At 42.3% G+C, this 22,589-nt stretch overlaps 1 protein-coding gene across 2 annotated transcripts in view; it reads right to left on the minus strand.

Moving 5' to 3' along the window:
- Positions 1 to 12,594: 12,594 nt before the first annotated feature.
- Positions 12,595 to 22,589, minus strand: part of tbc1d2 (TBC1 domain family, member 2) — a 78,047-nt gene continuing 68,052 nt past the window's right edge. For both annotated transcript variants that reach the window (XM_068030606.1, XM_068030605.1), the window contains 4 exons: positions 21,968 to 22,088; positions 19,808 to 19,993; positions 18,819 to 18,940; positions 12,595 to 17,901 (listed from right to left, as the gene is read on the minus strand). In XM_068030606.1, the coding sequence (XP_067886707.1) occupies positions 17,646 to 17,901; positions 18,819 to 18,940; positions 19,808 to 19,993; positions 21,968 to 22,088 (685 nt within the window). In that variant the 3' untranslated portion in view covers positions 12,595 to 17,645. The remainder of the gene's footprint in view (positions 17,902 to 18,818; positions 18,941 to 19,807; positions 19,994 to 21,967; positions 22,089 to 22,589) is intronic.

A 22,589-nucleotide genomic window follows, 5' to 3' on the forward strand; every position in this document is an offset into this window, starting at 1 on the left:
AGCTGGACAACTGTGGAGAGGCACTGGAGGAGGATGGTGTGGTCAACCATGTCAAAGACTATAGACAGATTGAGAACATAAGAACATAAGAAATAGGAGCAGGAGTAGGCCATTCAGCCGCTCAAGCCTGCCCCGCCATTCAGTAAGATCATGGCTGATCTGCCCCAGACCTCAACTCTTCTTTTGTGTCAGCTCCTCATAGCTCTCAACTCCCCGATATTTCAAAAATCTATCTATCTCCTTTTTAAATACTTTCAGTGATCTCGCCACCACAACTCTCTGGGGTAGAGAATTCCAGACATTCACTACCCTCTGAGAGAAGAAATTCCTTCGCATCTCAGTTTTAAATGGGTGTCCCCTAGTTTGAGATTCCCCCACGAGTGGAAACATCTTCTCAACATCTACCCTGTCAAGCCCCCTCAGAATCTTGTACGCGTCAATAAAATCACCCCTCATTCTTCTAAACTCTAATGAATAAAGGCCTAACCTGTTTAGCCGTTCTTGATAAGTCAACCCCTTCATCCCAGGAATCAGCCTAGTGAATCTCTCTTGAACTGCCTCCTATGCCAGTATATCCTTTCTTAAATACGGGGACCAAAACTGTACACAGAGCACCAGGTGAGGCCTCACCAACACCCTGTACAGTTGTAACAAGACTTCCCTATTTTTAAACTCCAACCCCTTGGCAATAATGGCCAAACTTCCATTTGCCTTCTTAATTACTTGCTGCACCTGCATGCTAACCTTTTGTGTTTCATGCACAAGAATACCCAGATCCCTCTGTGCTGCACATTTTTGGAGTCTCTCTCCATTTAAATAATAGTCTGCCTTTTGATTCTTCCTACCAAAGTGCATGACCTCACACTTTCCTACATTAAACTCCATCTGCCAAGTTCTTGCCCACTCACCCAACCTATCTATAACCCCTTGCAGATTCCTTATGTCCTCATCACAACATGCCCTCCCACCTATTTTTGTATCGTCAGCAAATTTGGATATATTACACTCTGGCCCCTCCTCCAAGTCATTAATTAGTAAATTAGTAAATAATTGAGGCCCTAGGACTGATCCTTGTGGCAGTCCACTAATTACGTCTTTCCAACCTAAAAAAGACCCATTAATCCTGACTCTCTGTCTTCTGTGTGTTAACCAATCCTCATTGGTTAAGAAAGATTGAGAAAGATGAGGAGGGATAGTTTACTTTTGTCACAGTCACTTGGACTGTCATTTGTGGTTATGTTAAGAGTTGTTTCGGTACTGTGGCAGGGGCAGAAACCTGATTGGAGAGATTCAAACATGGAGTTCCGAGAATGATGGACATGAATTTGGGAGGCGACAAGAAGTTCAAGGACTATGGAGAGGAAAGGGAGGTGGGAGATGGGCAGTAGTTTCAAAGGATGGTGGGGTCAAGGGTTAGCTTTTTGAGGAGAGGGGTGATGACGACAGATTTGAAGGCGAGAGGAAGAACATTTGAAGAGAGAGAACCGTTAACAATGTTGGCTAACATGGGAGCCTAGAAGGGAAGTTGGGTGGTCAGCAGTTTAAAATTATCTCGAACCTTGGTAGACCAGACTTGGTGCACTATGCACGATTTTGGTCTCCATATCAATTTTCCCTCGAACTTCTATTTGCTGTGCACTGCCAGCTTATTGCACGTTCCCACAGAGCTTAGTAGAAACGCTGCTCCATATTATGAAAAGGATATCAAGGCACTGGAGAATGTGCAAACAAGATTTACAAGGATAATACCAGAATTAAGAGGTTAGAGCCATCAGGAAAGACTAAACAAGCTGGAACTCCTTTCTCTAGAAAAGCGACTACTGAGGGGTGACATGATAGAGGTCTTTAAAATTATGAAGGGGTTTGATGGGGTAGAGAAAATGTTTCCACATATGGGGGAGACCAAATCTAGAGGCCATTAAATTTAGGATAGTCACTAACAAATCCAATAAGGAATTCAGGAGAAACCTCCTTACCCAGAGAGTGGTGAGAATGTTGAACTCGCTACCACAGGAAGTGGTTTAAGGGGAAGCTATAAGCACATGAGGGAGAAAGGAATAGAAGGTTATGCTGGTAGGGTGAGATAAAGTAAATGGGTTGTGGGTGACTCATGTGGAGCCTAAACACTGGCATAGACCTGTTGGGCCGAATGGCCTATTTCTGTGCTGTACATTCTCCGTAATACATTGTAAAAGTGGAATCTCCAAGGAGAAATGAAAAAAATAATTGCCATAAACACAATTGTGGAGTTGCCTGGCTGTGTAAACAGGATAGCTACATTCATGAAGTTACAAACACTGAGCTTTACTCCAGGAAGGAGGTGTGTGATCAGCTTCCTTACAATAATAGGCTTTTCTGTGTCTGCCTGAGATTGTCTTATCAGAGTGGGTTCAGTAATCAATGTTTGATTTTAAAAAAACTGTTGTTTATTTTCAATTTTAAAAGAGGTAGCAATGTTATTTCTAACTTGCTTGCACACAAATCGTTTAAATTAATCTTGTCGAGGCACATTAGCGCGTTACCTGTGCTTGGCAAACGCACTATGAGTGACCACGTCTCCCTCCGTAGCATAAACAAGCCCAACTCCCTTGTCACATAAGTATATCTTTTTCTATAGTTTTGCCGTCAGGTTAATGAGCCAGCTTTTGCACAGTAAACACAGTGAACTGGAGCTGCCCACTGTGTTCTCTGTAGGGCTCCTTATACAAGCACACCTCCTGGGAACAACTCCCCATGAAACAGTAAAGCAGGAGAACAATACATGAACACTGCTCTCCTGAAGTGTGATGCAACATAACAGGGCGATAAAAGTGCCTAAAAACGGTTTGCCAAGTCATCAATTACAGGGAATTACATAGAATTATTGAATGCAGAAATAGGCCATTCAGCCCATCTGGTCCATGCTAGTATTTATTCTCCATATGAACCTCCACCCCGTCTATTTACTTCATCTACCTTTATCGACATAGCCTTGCATTCTTTTCTCCCTCATGTGTTTATCTACCTTCGCCTTAAATGTATCTATGCTACTCGACTGAGACACAGTAAGATTATTTTTGAAGAATAGCGTAACTGAAATGCATAAAACTGGAGTTATATTTTATGAGACACAGAAATTTTTTATTTGAAAAGGAGCAATTATTGAGACTCGACATATCAAATTTGGGTCCAATTTACCCCTTGTTCTCATGGCAATTTCTCCTCGAAATAAGTCACATGTTGGACAGCTTCTAACATGGCATGAGTGGAGCCAACATGGAGTGGGTGGGCAAATTGGCCTGTTTCTGTGCTGTATATTCTATGTAATTCTATTTAAAACTGCAATCCAGCACAGATGTTGTTATAGATTGAGGCAGGAATCTGAAGCAGGTTGCTCACAAAAGGTGGAATATTTTATTTGATGTCCATTCCCGTATTGTCGCTCCAAAATTTTGGTAGGAAGAATGAGGAGAGGCAAGATAAACTAAATGGTATTATTTTAAAGGGGGTCCAGGAACAGAGGGACTTAGGACTTCATGTACACAATTCTGTAAAGGTGGCAGGAGAGGTTGACACTGAGCAACGCAAGGAGATATTAGGATAGGTGACCATGAGCTTAGTCAAAGAGGTTGGTTTTAAGGAACATCTTGAAGGAGAAGAGAGAGGTAGAGAGGTTTACGGAGGGAAATCCAGAGCTTTGGGTTTAGGCAGTTGAAAGCACCGGCCCCCAGTGGTGGAGTAATTAAAATTGGGGATCCACAAAAGGCCAGGATTGGAGGAAAACAGCGAACCAGGGGGTTGTGGGGCTGGAGAAGGATTACAGAGATAGGGAGAGGCGAGGCCATGGAGGGATTTGAAAACAACAAGTGAATTTTAAAATCAAGGTGTTGCCTGATCGGGAACCAATGTAGGTCAGCAGGCACAGGGATGATGGGGGAACGGGACTTGGCACCAGTTAGGATACGAACAGGAGAGTTTTGGATGAGCTCAAGTTTACACAGGATGAAAGATGGGAGGTCGGCCGGGAGTGCGTTGGAATAGTCAGGTCTAGAGGTAACAAAGGCATGGATGAGCGTTTAAGCAGCAGATGAGTTGAGGCGAGGGCAGAGGCGGGCGATGTTATGGAGGTGGAAATAGACAGCTTTAGTAATGGCGTGTAGATAAGGGGATTGTGAGGCTGAAGGAGATAACAGAGATAGGGAGGGGCGAGGCCACGGAGAGATTTGAAAACAAGGATGAGGATTTTAAAATTGAGGCGTTTCTCAAAAAAGTAAAAAAAACTGCATTCAAACCTCAGAAGAGGAAGTGAAAAAGGGAATGGAGAAAGGTTTTTTTTCAAAGATGGACAAGCTCAATTTTCTAGCCTGGAAATGGTCAGAGCTGCCATGCACATTTTGAGTTAATAGACAACTGACTTATATAACAGTGGAAATCATAAAATAATTCCAACTGCCTCCTACATTGTTATAAACTTGTGTCACAGTATCCACCTTTAAACTCCAGCGATCAATTCGCACCCATACTGGTAACACAAATCTTCCACCCTGATTATGTTACCTGGATGTTTCTAATTGGAGCCTGTAGATGATTTATTTACCATCACTCAGTCATTTGGAGAGTAGCTCAATTGATAAGGAAATTTTTTATTTGTTCATGGGATGTGGGCGTCACCAGCAAAGGCAACATTTAATGCCCATTCCCAATTGCCCTTGGTGGTGAGCTACCTTCTTGAACCACTGCAGTCCACGTGGTGTAGGTATATCCACAGCGCTGTTAAAGAGGGAGTTCTAGGATTTTGACCCAGCAACAATGAAGGAATGCAAATATATTTCCAAGTCAGGATGGTGTGTGGCATGGAGGGGAACTTGCAGGCAGTGGTGTTTCCATGCATCTGCTGCCCTTGTCCTTCTCGGTGGTTGAGATTGTGGGTTTGGAAGGTGCTATCAAAGGAGCCTTGGTGAGTTGTTGCAGTGCATCTTGTAGATGGTACACACTGCTGCCACTGTGCGTCGGTGGTGGAGGGAGTGAATGTTTAAGGTGATGTATGGGGTGCCGATGGTGTCGAGCTTTTTGTATTTTGATCCAGGCAGGTGGAGAGTACTCCATCACACTCCTGACTTATTAAGCATATTATGGAATTACAAAGAATTTGACAGCACAGAAACAGGCCATTCGGTCCAACAGCTCCATTCTGGTGTTTATTCTCCCACATGAGCCTCCTGCCACCCTACTTCATCTCACCCTGTCAACATATATTTCCATTCCTTTCTCCCTCATGTGTTTATCCAACTTCCCCTTAAATACATCTATGCTGTTTACCTCAACTACTCCATGTGGTCATAAGTTCCACAATCTAACCAGTTTCTAGGTGATGAAGTTTCTCACGGTTTAGGGCCCTCCTGCCATTGTACACCAAGAAGCTGGAACTAGTGTAAAACCCATCAGGCTGTGTGTATCAGAAAATATTTAGTGTAATATAAATGTAGATACAATCTTCACAGTAAGTGTAGTGAGGCACCCGCAAGTGCCATGTCCTGTATTGAACCTAATTGATCTGTACTACACTATGTGAATTGTAGCAATTGAATTGTACTGTAACATATCGTTACAAATTTTAGGAATTTTATGAAACAAAAATAAAGATTTTCCTCAATGCCCTATTGGATTTATCAGTGACTATCTTGTCTTTATGGCCCCTTGTTTTGGTCTCCCCGACAAGTGAAAGCACCTTTGCTACGTCTACCCTATCAAAACCCTTGATAATTTTAAAGACCTCTATCAGTTCACCTGTCAGCCTTCTGCAATTTTGGATTTTCAGTCCTCTATTAAAATGTCAAATTAGAAATAAGGGTGTTAGTGGAGGATCTATTTTACATTTATACCATTATGATTCAATGAGTAAATGAGCTATATTAGCACTTGCAATCTCATTAATGATTCATTAATTTGCTACTAGTGAGTTAATGTGTTTGCTTCATGGGACATAAAAAAAGGAGAGAATAGTTCTGCTTTTTGCTCCCTTGTATCACAGAGAACCACCTGTATTAAAACACGAGCACAAAATCAACAAAAGTATTATCAAATTCTTGCTAGCTGCAGGTGTGCTGCTTAGAATTACAGAATCTTACAGCACAGAAGGAGGCCATTCAGCCATTGTGCCTATGCCTGTTCTTTGAAAGAGCAATGCAATTAGTTCCCCCACCACACCACCCCCCTCCCCCCACCCTGCTCTTTCCCCATAGCCCTGCAAACTTTTTCTTTTCAAGTATTTATCTAATTCCCATTCAAAAGTTTACTATTGAATCTGCTTCCACCCTCCTTCAGGCACTGCATTCCAGATCACGACTCAAAAACTCAACGCAAAAGAAATTCTCCTCATCTCCCCCGCTGGCTCTTTTGCCAATTATTTTGAATCTGTGTCTTCTGATTACTGACCCTCCTGCCAGGCAATGAGCTATATTCTCTGGAATTTAGAAGAATGAAAGGTGATTGCATTGAAATGTATAAAATTCTGAGAGGGATTAACAGGGTTAGTGGCCGGACATTCTAGAACACGGGGTCACACTCTCAGCATAAGGAGTTGACCATTCAGGACTGAGATGAGGAGAAATTTCTTCATTTAAAGAGTTGTGAATCATTGGAATTCTCTAGCTTAGGGAGTTGTGGATGCTCAGTTGATGAGTATATTCAAGACAGAGGGCAATAGATTTTTGGACATTCAGGGAATCATGGGATAGTGGGATAGGGCAGAAATATTGAGTTGAGGTAGAAGATCATCCATGATCTTATTAAATAACGGAGTAGGCTTGAAGAGCAGAAAGACCTACTTCTGCTCCTAATTCTTATGTTCTTACAGTGCATTCAGCCCCTTGTGCCTGTGCTGGCTCTTTGAAAGAACTATCTAATTAGTCCCAACCACTGCTCTTTCCCTCTTGCCCTGCAGCTTTTCCCCCTTCAAGTGTTTGTCCAATTCCCTTTTGAAAGTTACAATTGAATCTGCTTCCACCATCCTTTCAGGAGTGTGTTCCAGATCACTTCTGTTTTCTTTTGCAAACTACCCTAAATCTGTGTCTCTGGTTACTGACCCTTCTGCCACTGGAAACCATTTCTCATAATTTTACTCCATTAAAATGTTTGAACACGCCCATTAAATCTCCACTGAACCTTCTCTGCTCTAAGGAGAACAACACTAGTTTCTCCAGTCTCTCCACATAAATGAAACCCCTCACTCCTGTACCTTTCTAGTAAATCTGCTCCACACCTTCTTGAAGCCCTTCATATCCTTCCTAAAGTGTGATTCCTAGAAATGGCCACAATACTCCAGCAGAGGCCTAACCATGATCCAATCCTCTGCCTCACTCCTATCCTGCCTGTCAGGATTTGATTTTCATTTGGAAAAAGATGTTAAATAACAAGGATTTTAACCATTAAAGTTTAATTGATGAACCTCTGTATAGAATGTTATTGGAAAAAGTAGAACTAACTCAATCTCCAGTGTAACGTTGAATGCTCTCATTGCTATGAACGTTGGCTCTCTTTTGACAAAAATGTCATTTAAAAAAAACCCTGGCAGCACATATTCAGTGCTGTAAATTTCTTGTTATGCCAGTAATATTTTACTCAATTGTACAGTGTTAATCACATTCATTGTGCTGTGTCTTGTCACACTGATTAGATTCTCTGATTGGATTCTGGGGCTGCTTTCACACTATGCTGCATTGAAATGTTAGTGTAGACAAAACAAATGTAGACAAGAAAGTGATAAGATTTGGAGACAGAAGCTGCCCTCTTCACGGTTGTATCAACACAACGGCTGCAGATGCTGAACGGAGGGGCTGAATCCATGGAAAACCCCTCGAACTGTATCGGGAAAATTTTCGCTTGCTGTAAAACGTATATGGCATGAAAAATGAAATGGAAGGATTGTGAGGCAACTCACTCCTGCATTGAAGGAAACTGACCTCCTTTGCACTGTTTGTAATTTTTGACGGTGCTGTTCAGAACTGTTTTGTCATGTATTTTTTTTACAGATTTTTATGAATAAAGTATATTTTGGAAATAAAAAAAACAACGGCTGCAGTTTGAATACTGAAGAGATTGAATCAAAACTTTCTCCCTTTAACTCTAGATTTATATCTGCTCTGCTGTTGAATTTACTATCTGCTGATTTAAACACTCCCACTTATGCAAAGAGCAAATAAAACAAGTTGCTGCATTATCTCAGTAATTTTACATTCTACAATGCCTGCTCTGAGTTGAAGCAGTAATTTATGCAGTTGCACCTTGTTACTTGAATGCAAGTTGTTGAGATTGTCACCTCAGTTGACCCCTAAAGTACAGAGGGTCAGAGGGACCTTGGTGTACTTGTCCATAGATCACTGAAGGCAGCAGCACAGGTAGATAAGGTGGTTAGGAAGGCATATGGGATATTTGCCTTTATTAGCCGAGGCATAGAATATAAGAGCAGGGAGGTTATGATGGAGCTGTATGAACTGTTAGTTAGGCAACAGCTGGAGTACTGTGTACAGTTCTGGTCGCCACACTATAGGAAGGATGTGATTGCACTGGAGAGGGTGCGGAGGAGATTCACCAGGATGTTGCCTGGGCTGGAGCATTTCAGCTATGAAGAGAGACTGAAAGGGCTAGAATTGTTTTCCTTAGAGCAGAGAAGGCTGAGGGGGCACCTGATTGAGGTATAGAAAATTATGAGGGGTATTGATCGGTTAGATAGGAAGAAACTTGTTCCCTTAGCGGAGGTGTCAATAAACAGGGGGCATAGATTTAAGGTAAGGGGCAGGAGAGTTAGAGTGGATTTGAGGAAAGAATTTTCACCCAGAGGGTGGTTGGAATCTGGAACACACTGCCTGAAGGGGTGGTAGAGGCAGGAACCCTCACAACATTTAGGAAGTATTTAGATGAGCACTTGAAATGCCATAGCATACAAGGCTATAGGCCTAGTGCTGGAAAATGGGATTACAATAGATAGGTGCTTGATGGCCAGCATGGACATGATGGGCCGAAGGGCATGTTTCTGTATGTATAACTCTATGGCTCGATGATCTCAGGTCATCCCAAAGTGCTTCACAGCCAATGAAGCATTTTTGAAGTGTAGGCACTGTTGTAATGTAGGAAACACAGCAGCCAATTTGAGCACAGCAAGAACCCACAGAGATAATAATCAGATTTTTGTTTCTGTAATGTTGGTTAAAAGATAAATATTGCGCTCAGAAGATCTCCATCACTATTTTGAAGAAAAGCGGGGGAGTTCTCCACCTGACAAGGCAAACTGGGCCTTGGTTTAACAGCTCATCCAAAAGACAGCACCTCTAATCCACCTAGCATCAGTGTTGATTTTTATCGTCTCTGGAGTGGAACTTGAACTGACAGCCTTTAAGTTAAAGGTGAGAACATGCTACCCACTGAGCCAGATTAACAAAAAACTATATAGTAAATCAACATGAGCTATTTCATTATTAGGAGGTTGAGAATGGAGCTGAGCACAGTAAACAGCCACACCCTACCCTTACATTGGAGGGAAGGTCATTGATGAAGCAGCTGAAAATAGTTGAGCTGACAATTAACTCCTTCACTGTTCTGCAGCTGTGATGATTGCCCTCCAAAAAACACAACCACTGTCTTCCATGTCGGTTATGGGATACCAGTTAAATTTATGACTGAATAATGTGATTAGATGAAACAGGATTTTTGAAGGATTTGGGAATAAACACAAATACTGGACTTGTTTTCAGTAGTGCTGTTAATCCTTGTGGTTCATTAATGAAATTAAAAAGTGATGTATTTTAGTTTGGATTTGAATTCAATTTGAATTAGTTTGAGAAACTGGCAACATGACATTGGAGTGTCAGCAAACAGCACCACACAGTGGGGATATGTGGTTCCCATTTGTAGACCAATGATCAGAGCTGGCACTCTCAGCTGTGTTGCTGTATAAAAAATGCTAAAGGCAAATCTAACCTGCAAGGATTAGTGCTGGTGATTGAGGGAGTCTTGCTCATTAGCAGGTTTTAGAGCAGTATCTGCAGAAGACTGGAAACATTTTTGCAGATGTTACAAAAATTGGCCGTGTGGTTGATAGTGAGGAAGAAAGCTGTAGACTGCAGGAAGACCTCGGGATGCAAGTAAGCAGGGTCAGGGTTGCTGGGGCCAGTCAGGGCCACTTAAGGGCCTCAGTTGGCCTGGGGTGAGATGGCCGCCTGCAGCCTTCCCCGCCGCAGACAAAATGGTATGAGGCCAGGACAACATCGGGCATGCTGCCTGATGCCACACCTTGCCATTTTGAATGCCTATCTCCCCAGCCTCCATTCCCATCTCCAAAGGCAGGATTTATCCTGGCCCCATAACTCTATTCTTTGCACCAGTGACCCTAGACATTATCAGAACTGAATCACTGAACAATAAAAATAATCACCTTAAGAGGGTAAGGAAATTATTTTTGAACTTAAACAGTAAACCGTGATTCCTGTGAATAGGCCAAACATTCTGGCCATTCTACACTTATACAAGTACCTGTGGTGATTACAGCGGCATTAATTTAGCAAACTCCAACTCGTCATTGATTTTAATGAGGGGGCAAAGCTATTATGTCTATTATTGTGGCTCAGTAGGCAGCACTCACCTCTGAGTAAGAAGGTTATGGGTTTAAGTCCCACTCCAGAGACTTAAGCACAAAATCCAGACTGACACTCCCCAGTGCAGTACTGAGGGAGTGCTACACTGTCAGAGGTGCTGGTCGGAATTTTACGCTGGGCGGACGGGAGCCGGACTCTGACGTAAATGTCAGTGCCGATCCCACTCCCACCCAGCCTGGAGATCCGTCCCATATTTTACGGATCCCCAGGCTTTAATTAGCCCGAGGCGGGACTTCCAGCCGCATGAGGGAAGCTGTTGGATCAGCGGGCCGGCACCCCTTAGTCTCAACAGCGCCCCACCGGGAGCGGTGGCCACTGCTGAGACTGCAGCCCAGCCGACCAAGGAGGACGCAATGGAACCGAGACAGAAGGTAAGTTCGGGCAGCCTCACCAGGGGAAATCGGTCATGCCCTGGTGAGGCTAGGGTAGTCGTTTGGGGGGAGGAAAGCGTCTTGGATCCTGGGGTTGGGTTGGGAGACGGGGGCGGCCCTCAATCGGGCATGCTGTGCCTGATTGCCAGGATCCCCCGGGGTGCGGAAAAGCCGGCAGCTATAGCTGGGCGGCCTTTCACGTCCCCAGCACATCCGCTTGCCACGGATAAAATACCCATGGAGGCAGGCGAGGGCTGTTAAGTGGCCACTGAAGGGTCTTGATTGGCCTCAGGAAGGCGGGCCGCTTCTCACCCCCCCCACCCCCACCTCCGTAAACTTGGTCGGAGGTGGAATCGGGGTGGTTAGGCCTCCCAGAACCTGCCTTTCAATTTTACGCCACCCCCATGCCACCATCTGTCCCGCTGGGGCAGCGTAAAATTCCGGCCGCTGTCTTTCAGATGAGATGTTAAACCAAGGCCCTGTCTGCCCTTTCATGTGGATGTAAAGGTCCCTTAGCACTATTTTGAAGAGGAGCAGGGGAATTCTCCCTGGTGTCCTGGCTAATATTTATCCCCCAATCATTATCACTAAAAGTAGACGATCTGGTCAATATCACATTGCTGTTAGTAGGAGCTTGCTGTGTTTAAATTGGCCACTGCATTTCCTACAAGTGACTATACTTCAAAAATACTTCATTAGCTATAAATTGCTTTGGGGCATGTTGAGGCTGTGATGGGTGTTATAGAAATATGAGTCATTCTTTCTAATTAGCCTTTCTTTGGTCAGGATCTCTGTAGAGAAGTGCCAAAGTACCAGGAAATTTTGGCATGGTGTAGATGGGTCACTCATGGCAGAACTTCCTATGTTATAATAACGGTGAATCTCGTAGATAGATCATTGCTGAGATGCAAATGTACAGAAAACTCCAGCCCGATTTTCTGTTCATTCACGATAAGTCAACCTGCTGGTTTACCATTTGGCCTCATCTGTCCAGAGTGTTCAGCAGTCCTCCTTCCGAGCGATGGGAGCATCTCCAAGATATGATCGTCAGTTCACTGAACACGAGGTTGCATTGTTACAATAGTGTTAACCAAGGATTGTATGACTAAATTTTGGCCAATATAGTTAAGCTGATTCAATTACAGGAGAGATCAGTGACTCTAAACACCAGAGGGTGTGTAGTGCGGGCGCAAAGACTACAACAGCCACCATCCAAAAAAAAGGATTTAAGATTAAATATTACAATTTACATGCTCTGTGTAAATTTGCACAAGTTAGCTAAAGTCACAATTTAACTGATGAGGAAATGAGTTATTACAATCAACATTGATTAAAATTGAATAACACCTTGAAATTAGGTTACATTTAAGGATGTAATTTTATCATTCATGATGAGGAATTTAGAATGAGCACTATGTTCCCCAGTAGGGCGATTCATATCTTTATGTTTATTAAAAAAAAAATAAGAATGGAGACAAATTCAGCAAAGGATCTGCTGTCTGTGCTATATTATTTCCTGTAAGTTTGTATTTTTGGTAACAAAGTCAAGACAATGTTCTGCAATATTTTCCAGTACAACGTAAATGAACAGTTTTATTGTGTTTATTTGTCTATCAAAAATATACACGTACAAAATTGACAAAACATTTGGGAATAAAATAAAATTGGACCATTTCAGTGGTTTCTGCCTATTTATGTTCTAGTGTATATAGCGCATGCTTCCTTAGGTAAAACATTTGATATCAAAAGATGCTGCATCATAGAGGAGTTGCAAGGAGTTTTTTGTTTATAAGCTTGTGTTTCGAACAATTGTGATTATACCTCATACTCAAAACCCAGTAGCTTTTTAAAAAAAACTCATGAAAAATAAGTGACAAAAGGTATCATTTTCCGGTTGGAGCAAGATGAATATTTAATTACCACAATTTGGATCTGTAAAATCCCTCAGTTTATTCAGTAGATAATGGAATGAACTATGCAGCTCAGGAAGATCCCAGATTTGATCACTGAGTGCTGGAATTGATCACAGCACTTTGGTCTGATAGGAACAGGGCAAAGAAAAAGGATCAGGCAGAGCTCTCCAATTCTCATCACTCGATGAAGGTCCTGTTGGAAATTGCATGGACTTCAACTGAAGGCAGGATCAAACATGGCCAGTGATGCTGTCCATGGTGCAACAGGCTGCCAGCACTCATCAGCCATTACTTGCAGCGGGAACAAATGGCCATGTGCGCAGGGTGCCTACCCGTCACTGGCATGCGTGGGACTGTACCCAGGCAAGTACCGCACTCTCCAGGATAAGGGGAGGAACAAAATAATGGGATGGGGTGGAAGCACGGAGTAGTTAGCATTGTGTGATCAGACTGAGAGAGGGAAATGGAAACAAATACAGTTCCAGTACCCAAGTGACAGACACACCCAATAATGTGCTCATTATTACTGGGGCTTTTACACACACACACACCCCAGCTGGTGGATGCAGACCTTATCATCATGAGAAATAAGGTTTAATTTCCATGGGAATTGGTTTGTGGATGAAAATGAAGCTAAGGGTCTCACAAACACTTGTTCAGCTGTATTCAGTTCAACAGCCTTGTAACAATGATAAAAGTGAGATATGGCACAGATCAGACTCTGCAGAACATTTTACACCAATTAAGGTTAGCGTTACACATGCATGAGAAAATCCAGCACATTATCAAATACGTATATAGCATCTTTTTTTTTAATATTCCACAGATTTTTTAAAACCAGGCTCTGTGTGTGGAGCAAGATGCAAGAGAAAGTGGCGGCAGTATTCCTCGTTAAAGACCATGTTCCCTTAACAATGACAGTTACAGGTGGACTGCATAACATTTTAGAAACATGTCTGATCATCTTGTCACAGGCATCCTCCAGGTGTACAAAAGGCTATTTTAGTTCTATTTCTATTGAAACCATCATCTGACTGTTAGGTTGCTGGACACAAATATAAATAAATCCCATCTGCTCCAGAAAAATCCAACATGATTCATTTGGAGTACAATGGTCAACAAATCTAATTGGCTTGCGAACATTTGAGGAGTGTCTGTAATTACAAGTGAGAGTACTCAGTGAGAAGGATGTAGATCAGCTCTGCAATTTTCTCACCTTCTTTATCCCTTTCTCTCCTCACCCGCACAATCATTTAAGCAAGCGTGTTACATCAACCATCACACCGGGTCAGGGAGGTGCATACCAGAGGCTAGACTCGAGTACAAGTAAAAGAGCAACTAAAACTCATGTTTATATAGCACTTTTAACATAATACGTCCCAAGGTGCCTCACAGAAGCACTACAATGCAAAATTAGACACTGAGCCACATAAGGAGATATTAGGGCAGAGAGCCAAAAGCTTGGCCCAATGGGTAGGTTTAAGGGGCATCTTAAAGGAAGAGAGGAAGTGAATTGGACAAGAGGGGTTTAGGCAGGGAATTCCAGGACTTAGGGCCGAGGTTGCTGAAGGCAGGGCAGTCAAATGGTGGAACAATTAAAATAGGGGAAGCTCAAGAGGACAGAATTAGAGGAGCATGGATATCTCGGAGGGTTGTGAGGCTGGAGGAGATTACAGAGATAGGGAGGAGCGAAGCCATGGAGGGATTTGAAAACAAGGATGATTCATTTTAAAATGAAGGTGTTGCTTGACCAGGAGCCAATGTAGGTCAGTGAGCACAGGGGTGATTGGTGACCGGGACTTGGTATGGGTTAGGACACAGGCAGAAGAGTTTTGGATGACCTCAAGGTTATGGAGGGTAAAATATGAGAGGATGGCCAAATGTGTGTTGGAATAGTGAAGTCTAGAGGCAACAAAGGCATAGATGAAGGTTGTCAGCAGCAGATGAGCTGAGGCAGTGGCGAAGTTACAGAGGTGGAAATAGGCAGTCTAAGAGGTGACGCGAATGTGTGATTGAAAGCTCCTCTCACAAGATCCACCCCGCCCCCTCCCCGCAAACTTGGAACAGAAGCCAAAAGGGGTGGATTGAATTATCATGGTTAAATACTAGAGGATTTTGAATGACATCATGGGCTAGAGAAAAGGTGCAAAAAACCCCCAAATCTAAGCCAGACTACAGAACCCAGAACTTGAACAAAGTGATTGGCAGGTCTTCATAAATTGCAAGATTGAAATGGTCATTAAAAAATAATGCTAAATGGTTAATAATTTGCACTGCTGGGGACAGTTTACGGAAGTCTATTGTAGACTACTGTTGCTTTCTGGGGAGGGATGGATCTTGTTCCATGAGTTTTGAGGGAAGAAAAGGAAGGGAAGGTATTGGCCCATCCTGTCTGATCTCTGTGAAAGATTCCTCTTGATTGTAATTGTAACTAACATTAAAAAAAACTATGAGGAAAAAAAGGGAAAACTATTCAATATGCACAAATATTCCCTCTCTGGTACCTGATTGCTGCAAATGATTCCATTAATAAAAATTCAAATTATAAATATTAGACTGTATTACATTATAATTTAAACATATTTCAAGGTTACTAATGGTTCAATATTTGTAACATGCTGCACCAAATGAGGGACTTGTCTCAAATTGGTGACTGTGTTCACGTATTCCATGGTTCTTAGCAAAAAAACAAGCAGATGGGAAATTCGGCTCTGGAGCATCTACAATTTCTTTTTGCCATTTGTGACGTTTCAGGTCTGTGACCTTTCATCAGAGTGAAAGGTCATCGACCAGAAACATTAACTCTGTTTCTCTCTCCACAGATACTGCCAGACCTGCTGAGTAGTCCCAGCATTTTCTATTTTTGTTAGTGTTTTTCCAGATGTGGTCCAGGATCTACCTGCGGAACTGGTTCCGGTGGTAAATGCAATGCATGGTGTAGTCGCTGTTCCCAGTCAGATGAGGGACAGAGAGTGTTACGAGCTGGTCTGCACTGCAAGAACAAACAAGGATCCCTGTTCCCCATCCCTATTCAGGATCCTCAGCTTGTAAATGCGTATATGTGCAGGGATGCTGAGTGATCACAATGCACCCAACGAAAAAAATAGCCTAGCGAAGCTCAGTGCCCAGTCATGTAGCCATGTTATCAGAGAGCTGTGATAACCAGCAGAACCGTATTGGACACCAGTGTCTTCACAAGAGATGGAAGAGAATTGGAAAACAAGTACACATTTTTAAAAAACGCAAGCAAATTTCCCCAACAATTCAGGTCTGTTAAAAATAACACTCTCCCACTTTTGCAAAGAAAATACATCACAAAACGTGAGTTACATCGGAGATGTGACTTTAGGGCTACCTTGGAAATGGCTGTGTACCTTTTGGCAAGTGAAAGGCCCATCTTTAAACTTGGGGTGTAGTTGCATTGAGTTTGTATTTGTGAGTATATATGGAGTGCGTGGGGAAGTTTTAAAAATCTGAATTTTTGCATTGGATGTGCCAGACATTTGAATATTTACAAAACTATTTTTAGCTCACATTCACATCATTATCAAAAACACTGTTGCCAGTGGCGACTGAAAGAGGCATCTCAAGTGGATTGTGGCTCTTGACAACTGTGCAATGTAAATCAACATTCCAATGAGGTAATGGATACAGGTTCCAATTGGACAGTTTGATTGACAACTCTGGTTGCAAGCTTTCAAAGGCAGTCTAAGCACTCCACAATCACACCGTTGGTACATTTTCCTGCACACACCCAACATTAGGTAAGTGAGTTTCCGAAGAATAAAAATAGCAATTTTTGTTTCTTTTTTCAAATAGATATTTTAAAAGTGTCACATGTTTATTGGCCATGGCTCCATGTTGATTGATTGCACCCGAATCCTGCCAACTCCAGAGATGTCACCCTGTATCCAACAACAGTGATGAGAACCGCTGATATAAGTTATATATTTCTGCCCAATAACATTTCAGTAATACAGATGAGATTAACAGTTAAACATTTAATGCAATAAATTTGCAAAATCTTTTACATTGGAATGCTGCTGCTCTCTACAAAGGGGATTCAATCAATCCAAAATGCATGAAATTGGCTTTGGGATTAGATTTCTGCAGACCAAAAAGCGGGTCCTCCTGCGCAAATAAGTTTGTACAACTAATATCCAAACACTTATCCTGACCATTTGTGTGCATGCTTATCCATTGAGTTCCAAATTGGACACCAAAATTATAAATAATCTTCTTGCATGACTAGGTGTAGCCCACTGTCCTGTCATCTCTAGACTCAGGCTTCACCCCAGTGCAGACTGACAGGATGAAATCTCGTCTCTCTACCAGTCATTAATCAGAAATGAAACCGAGCAGGCTTACTCCAAAAGGGCAAAAGTGCCCGGAATATTTTAGGACTGCATGGCCAGTCTCGTTCCTAGGATGTCCCCTGTGAGAACTGAAAAAACAAAGTTCACAGTGTTGCAGGCAGTACTTGTCCAAGCTTTGGTGAAAGGCACCTTTGTCGGGACAGAGTACATCAAGTTTTACTCTGCATCTGGACTCTGCTACATCTAAGCAGGGATATTTGATATTGACAATGATGAGCACAAAAAAGGTGCTACACCTGGAAATCGGACAACTTCACTCATGTGTGTTCCCTTGTAAATGAAGGAAACATATCTTGCAGAAAGTTATTTCCATTATTGGAAATCTTAAGTGTACGAGCGCCTTCTTGAAGAACACAGTCATGACTCTGAAGTGTCACTTGCAGAAAATTCGGGCAATGGGGCTGCAGGACGATTCCTTTCAGTTTCCTCCTCATCCTCACTAATGCCGTCAATCCTGTCCTTCTGTTCCACTCTTTCTTTCACATATGCTTCACGTATCCTCTCCAGCTCACTCAGCTCAGCATTGAGCTTCTCCAGGTGTGTGGCACGGCGGTTTTGAAGCAGCCTCAAGGGAAATGGGTTCATTTCAACAAACGCAATGTTCATGAGCTTTCTGTGGAATACCAAACAGTTACTGATCATATGAGATTATTGAAAAGAAGGGCAAGAACTCGCATTTATATAGTGACTTTCACAACCTCAAGTGTCCCAAAGTTTACAGCCAATGAAGGACTTTATTTTTTGGAAGTGCAATCACTATTGTAACGCAGGAAAGCCGGCAGCCAATTTGCACACAGCAAGCTCCCACAAACAGCAATGTGATAATGGCCAGATAATCTGTTTTTGTGATGTTGATTGAGGGATAAATATTGGTCAGGACACCAGGGAGAACTCCCCTGCTATTCTTCAAAATAATGCCATGGGATCTTTTATGTCCACCCGAGAGGGCAGACAGGACCTTGGTTTAACATCTCATCTGAAAGACAGCACTTCTGACTGTGCAGCATTCCCTCAGGACTGCAGTGGGAGTGTCAGCCTATATGTTTTGCTCAGATCTCTGGAGTGGGACTTGAACCAACAAACTTCTAACTCAGAGGCAAGAGAGTGCAACCCACTGAGCCATGGCTGGTGCATAAAAATCAAGAGTAATACATATGGAAGGAAGAATAACTCCTGAATAGAGGGATATAGACCTACTGTCCACCTTTGTAGAAATTGGATGGTGTGCATCCTTGATCACTCTTCTATTGAAGTCAGAAGATTGTGGGTTCAAGCCCCATTCCAGTACTTGAGCGTACAAATCAGCATTGGGGAAGTACTACATTGTTAGAGATGACAACCTTTAACCTGCAGATCTCCTGGCTCTCTGTGATAACCCAACTAACTGTTTGTATATGTTAATAATGCTTTCCAATCAATGATAGCAACATTAGATTATAAATACCTCCTGAGAGCAATACCCACGCCATTAAGAATTATTTTCTAAATTATCCACTACTTTGACAAATTCTGAGCAGAGTTGGAACTTACCTTCCCTCAGAAATGTTTTTGGTCAAACATCTCAGGTATTCATAAATTGCCAGGTTATCATTAAGCTTCAGAATTTCTTCCTCATTGTATTTGAAAATTGCTAGCGCATAGCGGAATATAACCTGCAACACAAGAGGCAACATGCTGTAGTGTCAGTCATTCTACATCCCCACAGAAACTCAAAGTTATCAACTGCCAAACCCAACTTGTATTTCCATTTTAAACCTTGTGCAATGGGCAATTCCTTGGGAATATCATTATTATAAGAATCCATCAATGGCCTGCAGGAAGCCTGTGAACCTTGCAGATATCCTAGAATCATATGGCACAGAGGGAGGCCATTTGGCCCATCGTGCCTAGGCTGGCTCGTTGAATGAACTCCCCAATTAGTCCCACAGCTCCCACCACCCCTACCCTTTCCCGATAGCCATGCAAATATTTATTTTTCAAGTATTTATACAATTCCCTTTGGAAAGTTACTGTTAATTCTGCTTCCACTGCCCTTTCAGGCAGCGCATTCCAGATCATAGCTCGCTGCATTAAAACAAATTGTCCTCATGTCACCTCTGGTTCTTTTGCCAATTATCTTAATAATCTTAATCTGCATCCCCTCTCTTTACCAACCATCCTGCCAGTTTGACCACACAAACGTTATCACAGCCCAGGTTGCTCTCACTCTCATTCAATTGTCCACATTTTAAATAGAGACCACTCATTCTATGATGTTCTGGCTAACTGTCCCTCCCCATAGCTAATGGATATTTGCAGTGTTCCGTCTGGTTCAAATCAGCTAACTTTAATGTCAATCTCCAGTCAAGAAGCTCATCGCCTCCTCTATTCTCACTATTCATTATTTTCCTTTAGAATTACTTGACCTTCTTTCTAACCCCAAGTTGTTGGATTTTTGGAACCCTGTTTAAAATTCATACACTTTAACTATCTTTGGAAGAGAAGAACAGAATAGTCTGATGTCAAGATCTTAATGGTACCTTTGTTCCCTCGTACAGGAATGCATCCCAAATCCTGAGGAGGATATTACTCTGAAGGCTGTCAACAAAGACAACCAGAAACCAGTTAAATGTGACGTAAGAGAGGTCCACGTTGTACTGTTCAAAATGAGACATGAGCCTGGGCAGCTTCTCTGACAAAAAATCCTTAAACACCCTCTGGTCAACCTGTAACAAGATAAGCAAAGAATGAAGTGCTCACAGATCACCATTATCCTCTTTCCAATTTACAATCTTCGGAAAAATGAGGAGATAGTCAGCTGCTATTCACCACTGCTTTATTACCTTTCATATACCATTATACTTAAATTAATTTCTTCCAGGAATCAGGCAACAGAGGGATAGAACACACAAACAAGTAACAAGTCCAGCATGGACTAATAAAGCATAGAATTACATTGAATTGTACAGCACAGAAAAAGGCCATTCAGCCCAACTGGTCTATGCCAGTGTTTATGCTTGACAGGAGCCTCCTCTCATCCCACTTCATCTCACCCTATCAGCATATTCTTCTATTCCTATCTCCCTCATGCATTAATTTAGCTTCCTCTTAAATGCATCTGTGCTATTCACCACAATTACTCCACATTCTCACCACTCTCTGGGGAAAGATTTTTCTCCTGAATTCCCTATTGGATCGATTAGTGACAGTCATATGTATGGTTCCTGGTTTTGGACTCCACCCACCACCCACAAACATGTCTATATCTACCCTATCAATTCCCTCCATAATTTTAAAAGGCCTCTATTAGGTCACTCCTCAGCCTTCTCTTTTCAAGAGAAAAAAGCCCCAGCTTATTCAGTCTTTCCTGATAGTTCTAACCTCTCAGTATAAAAATTGTGAATGAAGTGAGTCTGGTTAAGGCTCAAGCCTCAACATAGTGCACACAAAGCCAAGCACAAAATTCAGCACCACCTTTGAATGTCTAGCTGAGGAAAAACTGTCTGGTTAAATATTACATTAATGCTAAAGGATTTTGTTGCCTGCAGAACAGTTATAACACTTCAAAATTTGGTTCAATACATGCAAGTTGCTTTGATATGTTTGAGAAACACTATATAAATGTCGACCTTTCTTTTCCATTGCATTCAGAAACTGGGGTTCTGGCACAATACAAAAAGCTTTACTTTGGGTTTAACCTAAGCTCCACTCAACCTGGGAACATTTGGTGTCGATAGCGGAATGCGGAATGTCGATTTTTAAAAAATGAATGCAAGCTCTCAGAAGGAGCATCAGCTGTGAGGAATTCCCAAAAGAAAAACTCTAGGTGGATTCTGGACATGAACTGTGTCGGTTAGAGTACATCCTCTCACTATGAAGCGAAAGGATAGACTGTTTCCCTTCGAGGGAGAAACTGTGCGCACTGCATATGGGCAAAAACTTATTGCTGAGACACCACACCCAAGTGATCTCTGTCCCAAGAGCCAGGAATTGATAGATTAAGAAGCCAGTTTAAAGAATGGAGGCTAGCTTATTTTGGCTAAGTGGATTTTTCAGAAAGCATCGTATCCCATTCATCCAACCTACCACTTGAAAAACTCACCTCGGACTAGATTACCTCCCATTTTTAAAACTTTTTTCCATCACATTTACAGAGAGAACCTTACAAGTGTCCTTTGAGAGAGTGTGCACTCTCCATATCAGGTAAACAGTATTCTACCTGCTTGGATTTCTCAATAGCTTTGTTTAGATACTTAAACATGACTATGCATTTCCACAAACGTCAGACACCAATATGCCCACAAGGTTATCAGGGGTAGGAGGGAATGTGGAGTTGGTTACAATCAGATCGGCTATGATCATACTGAATGGCAGAGCAGGCTCGAGGGGCCGAGCAGCCTACTCCTGCTCCTAATTCGTACGTTTGTAGGTAAAAGGTGCTGCGTTTTAAAGGTGCTGAACTGTGTTAACTTTCAGTCTACTGGTAATTAGCTCCATAAACGTTCACTAAACATCATGAAAAGCAGGTAGCCGAGAAGAGGTTTAAATCCACCCGAACCTTCATATTTTCTCCTTAATATATGAAGCAATTCTATTCCAGTCCCTAACAGATGTTTCCTAAAGCTATACCCCCGCCACAAAATATTCTGACACATGTGGAGAATAGATTTAATTGATCAAAGAGAGAGACAGATTCTTACCTGGGAGCCAGTGAGGTTCTTACTGTAGTAATCCTCTGGCATAATGCAGTCAATAATAGCCACGAGACACCAGAAGGCATCTTCCTCCTCTCGCAGGATCAACAGTGCAATGGCCACCAGCCTGGTAAAAGTCATTTTGATATTACTGAATAAGCAGTTTCCTTCCTCCCAGTAATTCCTTTATTTTTCTCCTGAAGTTTTGAACTTCAGTTGACATACGGACCCCAAGTAACAGGACAACAGCAATAATTTCATTTATATAGCACCTTTAATGTAGCTGAAATGTTTCAAAGCACTTCACAGGAGTGATTATCCACAAACGTTTGACAGCGAGGCATATGAGGTAATATTATGAGAGGTGAACAAAAGCTTGGTCAAAGAGGTAAGTTTTGAGGAGCATCTTAAAAGGAAGAAAGAGAGGGAAAGAGGCGGAGAGGTTTAGGGAGGGAATTCCAGAGTTTAGGGCCTCAGCAGCTGAAAGCACAGCCACCAATGGTGGATCAAGGAAAATTGGGGATGCTCAAGAGGGTAGAGGGGTGCAGAGATCTCGGAGGGTTGTAAGGGTGGAGGAGATTACAGAGATAGGGTGGGACAAGGTCACGGAGGAATTATACACAAGGAA

This window comes from Heterodontus francisci, chromosome 4 (genome assembly GCF_036365525.1).
Source record: "Heterodontus francisci isolate sHetFra1 chromosome 4, sHetFra1.hap1, whole genome shotgun sequence".
Classification (NCBI taxonomy): Eukaryota; Metazoa; Chordata; class Chondrichthyes; order Heterodontiformes; family Heterodontidae; genus Heterodontus; species Heterodontus francisci.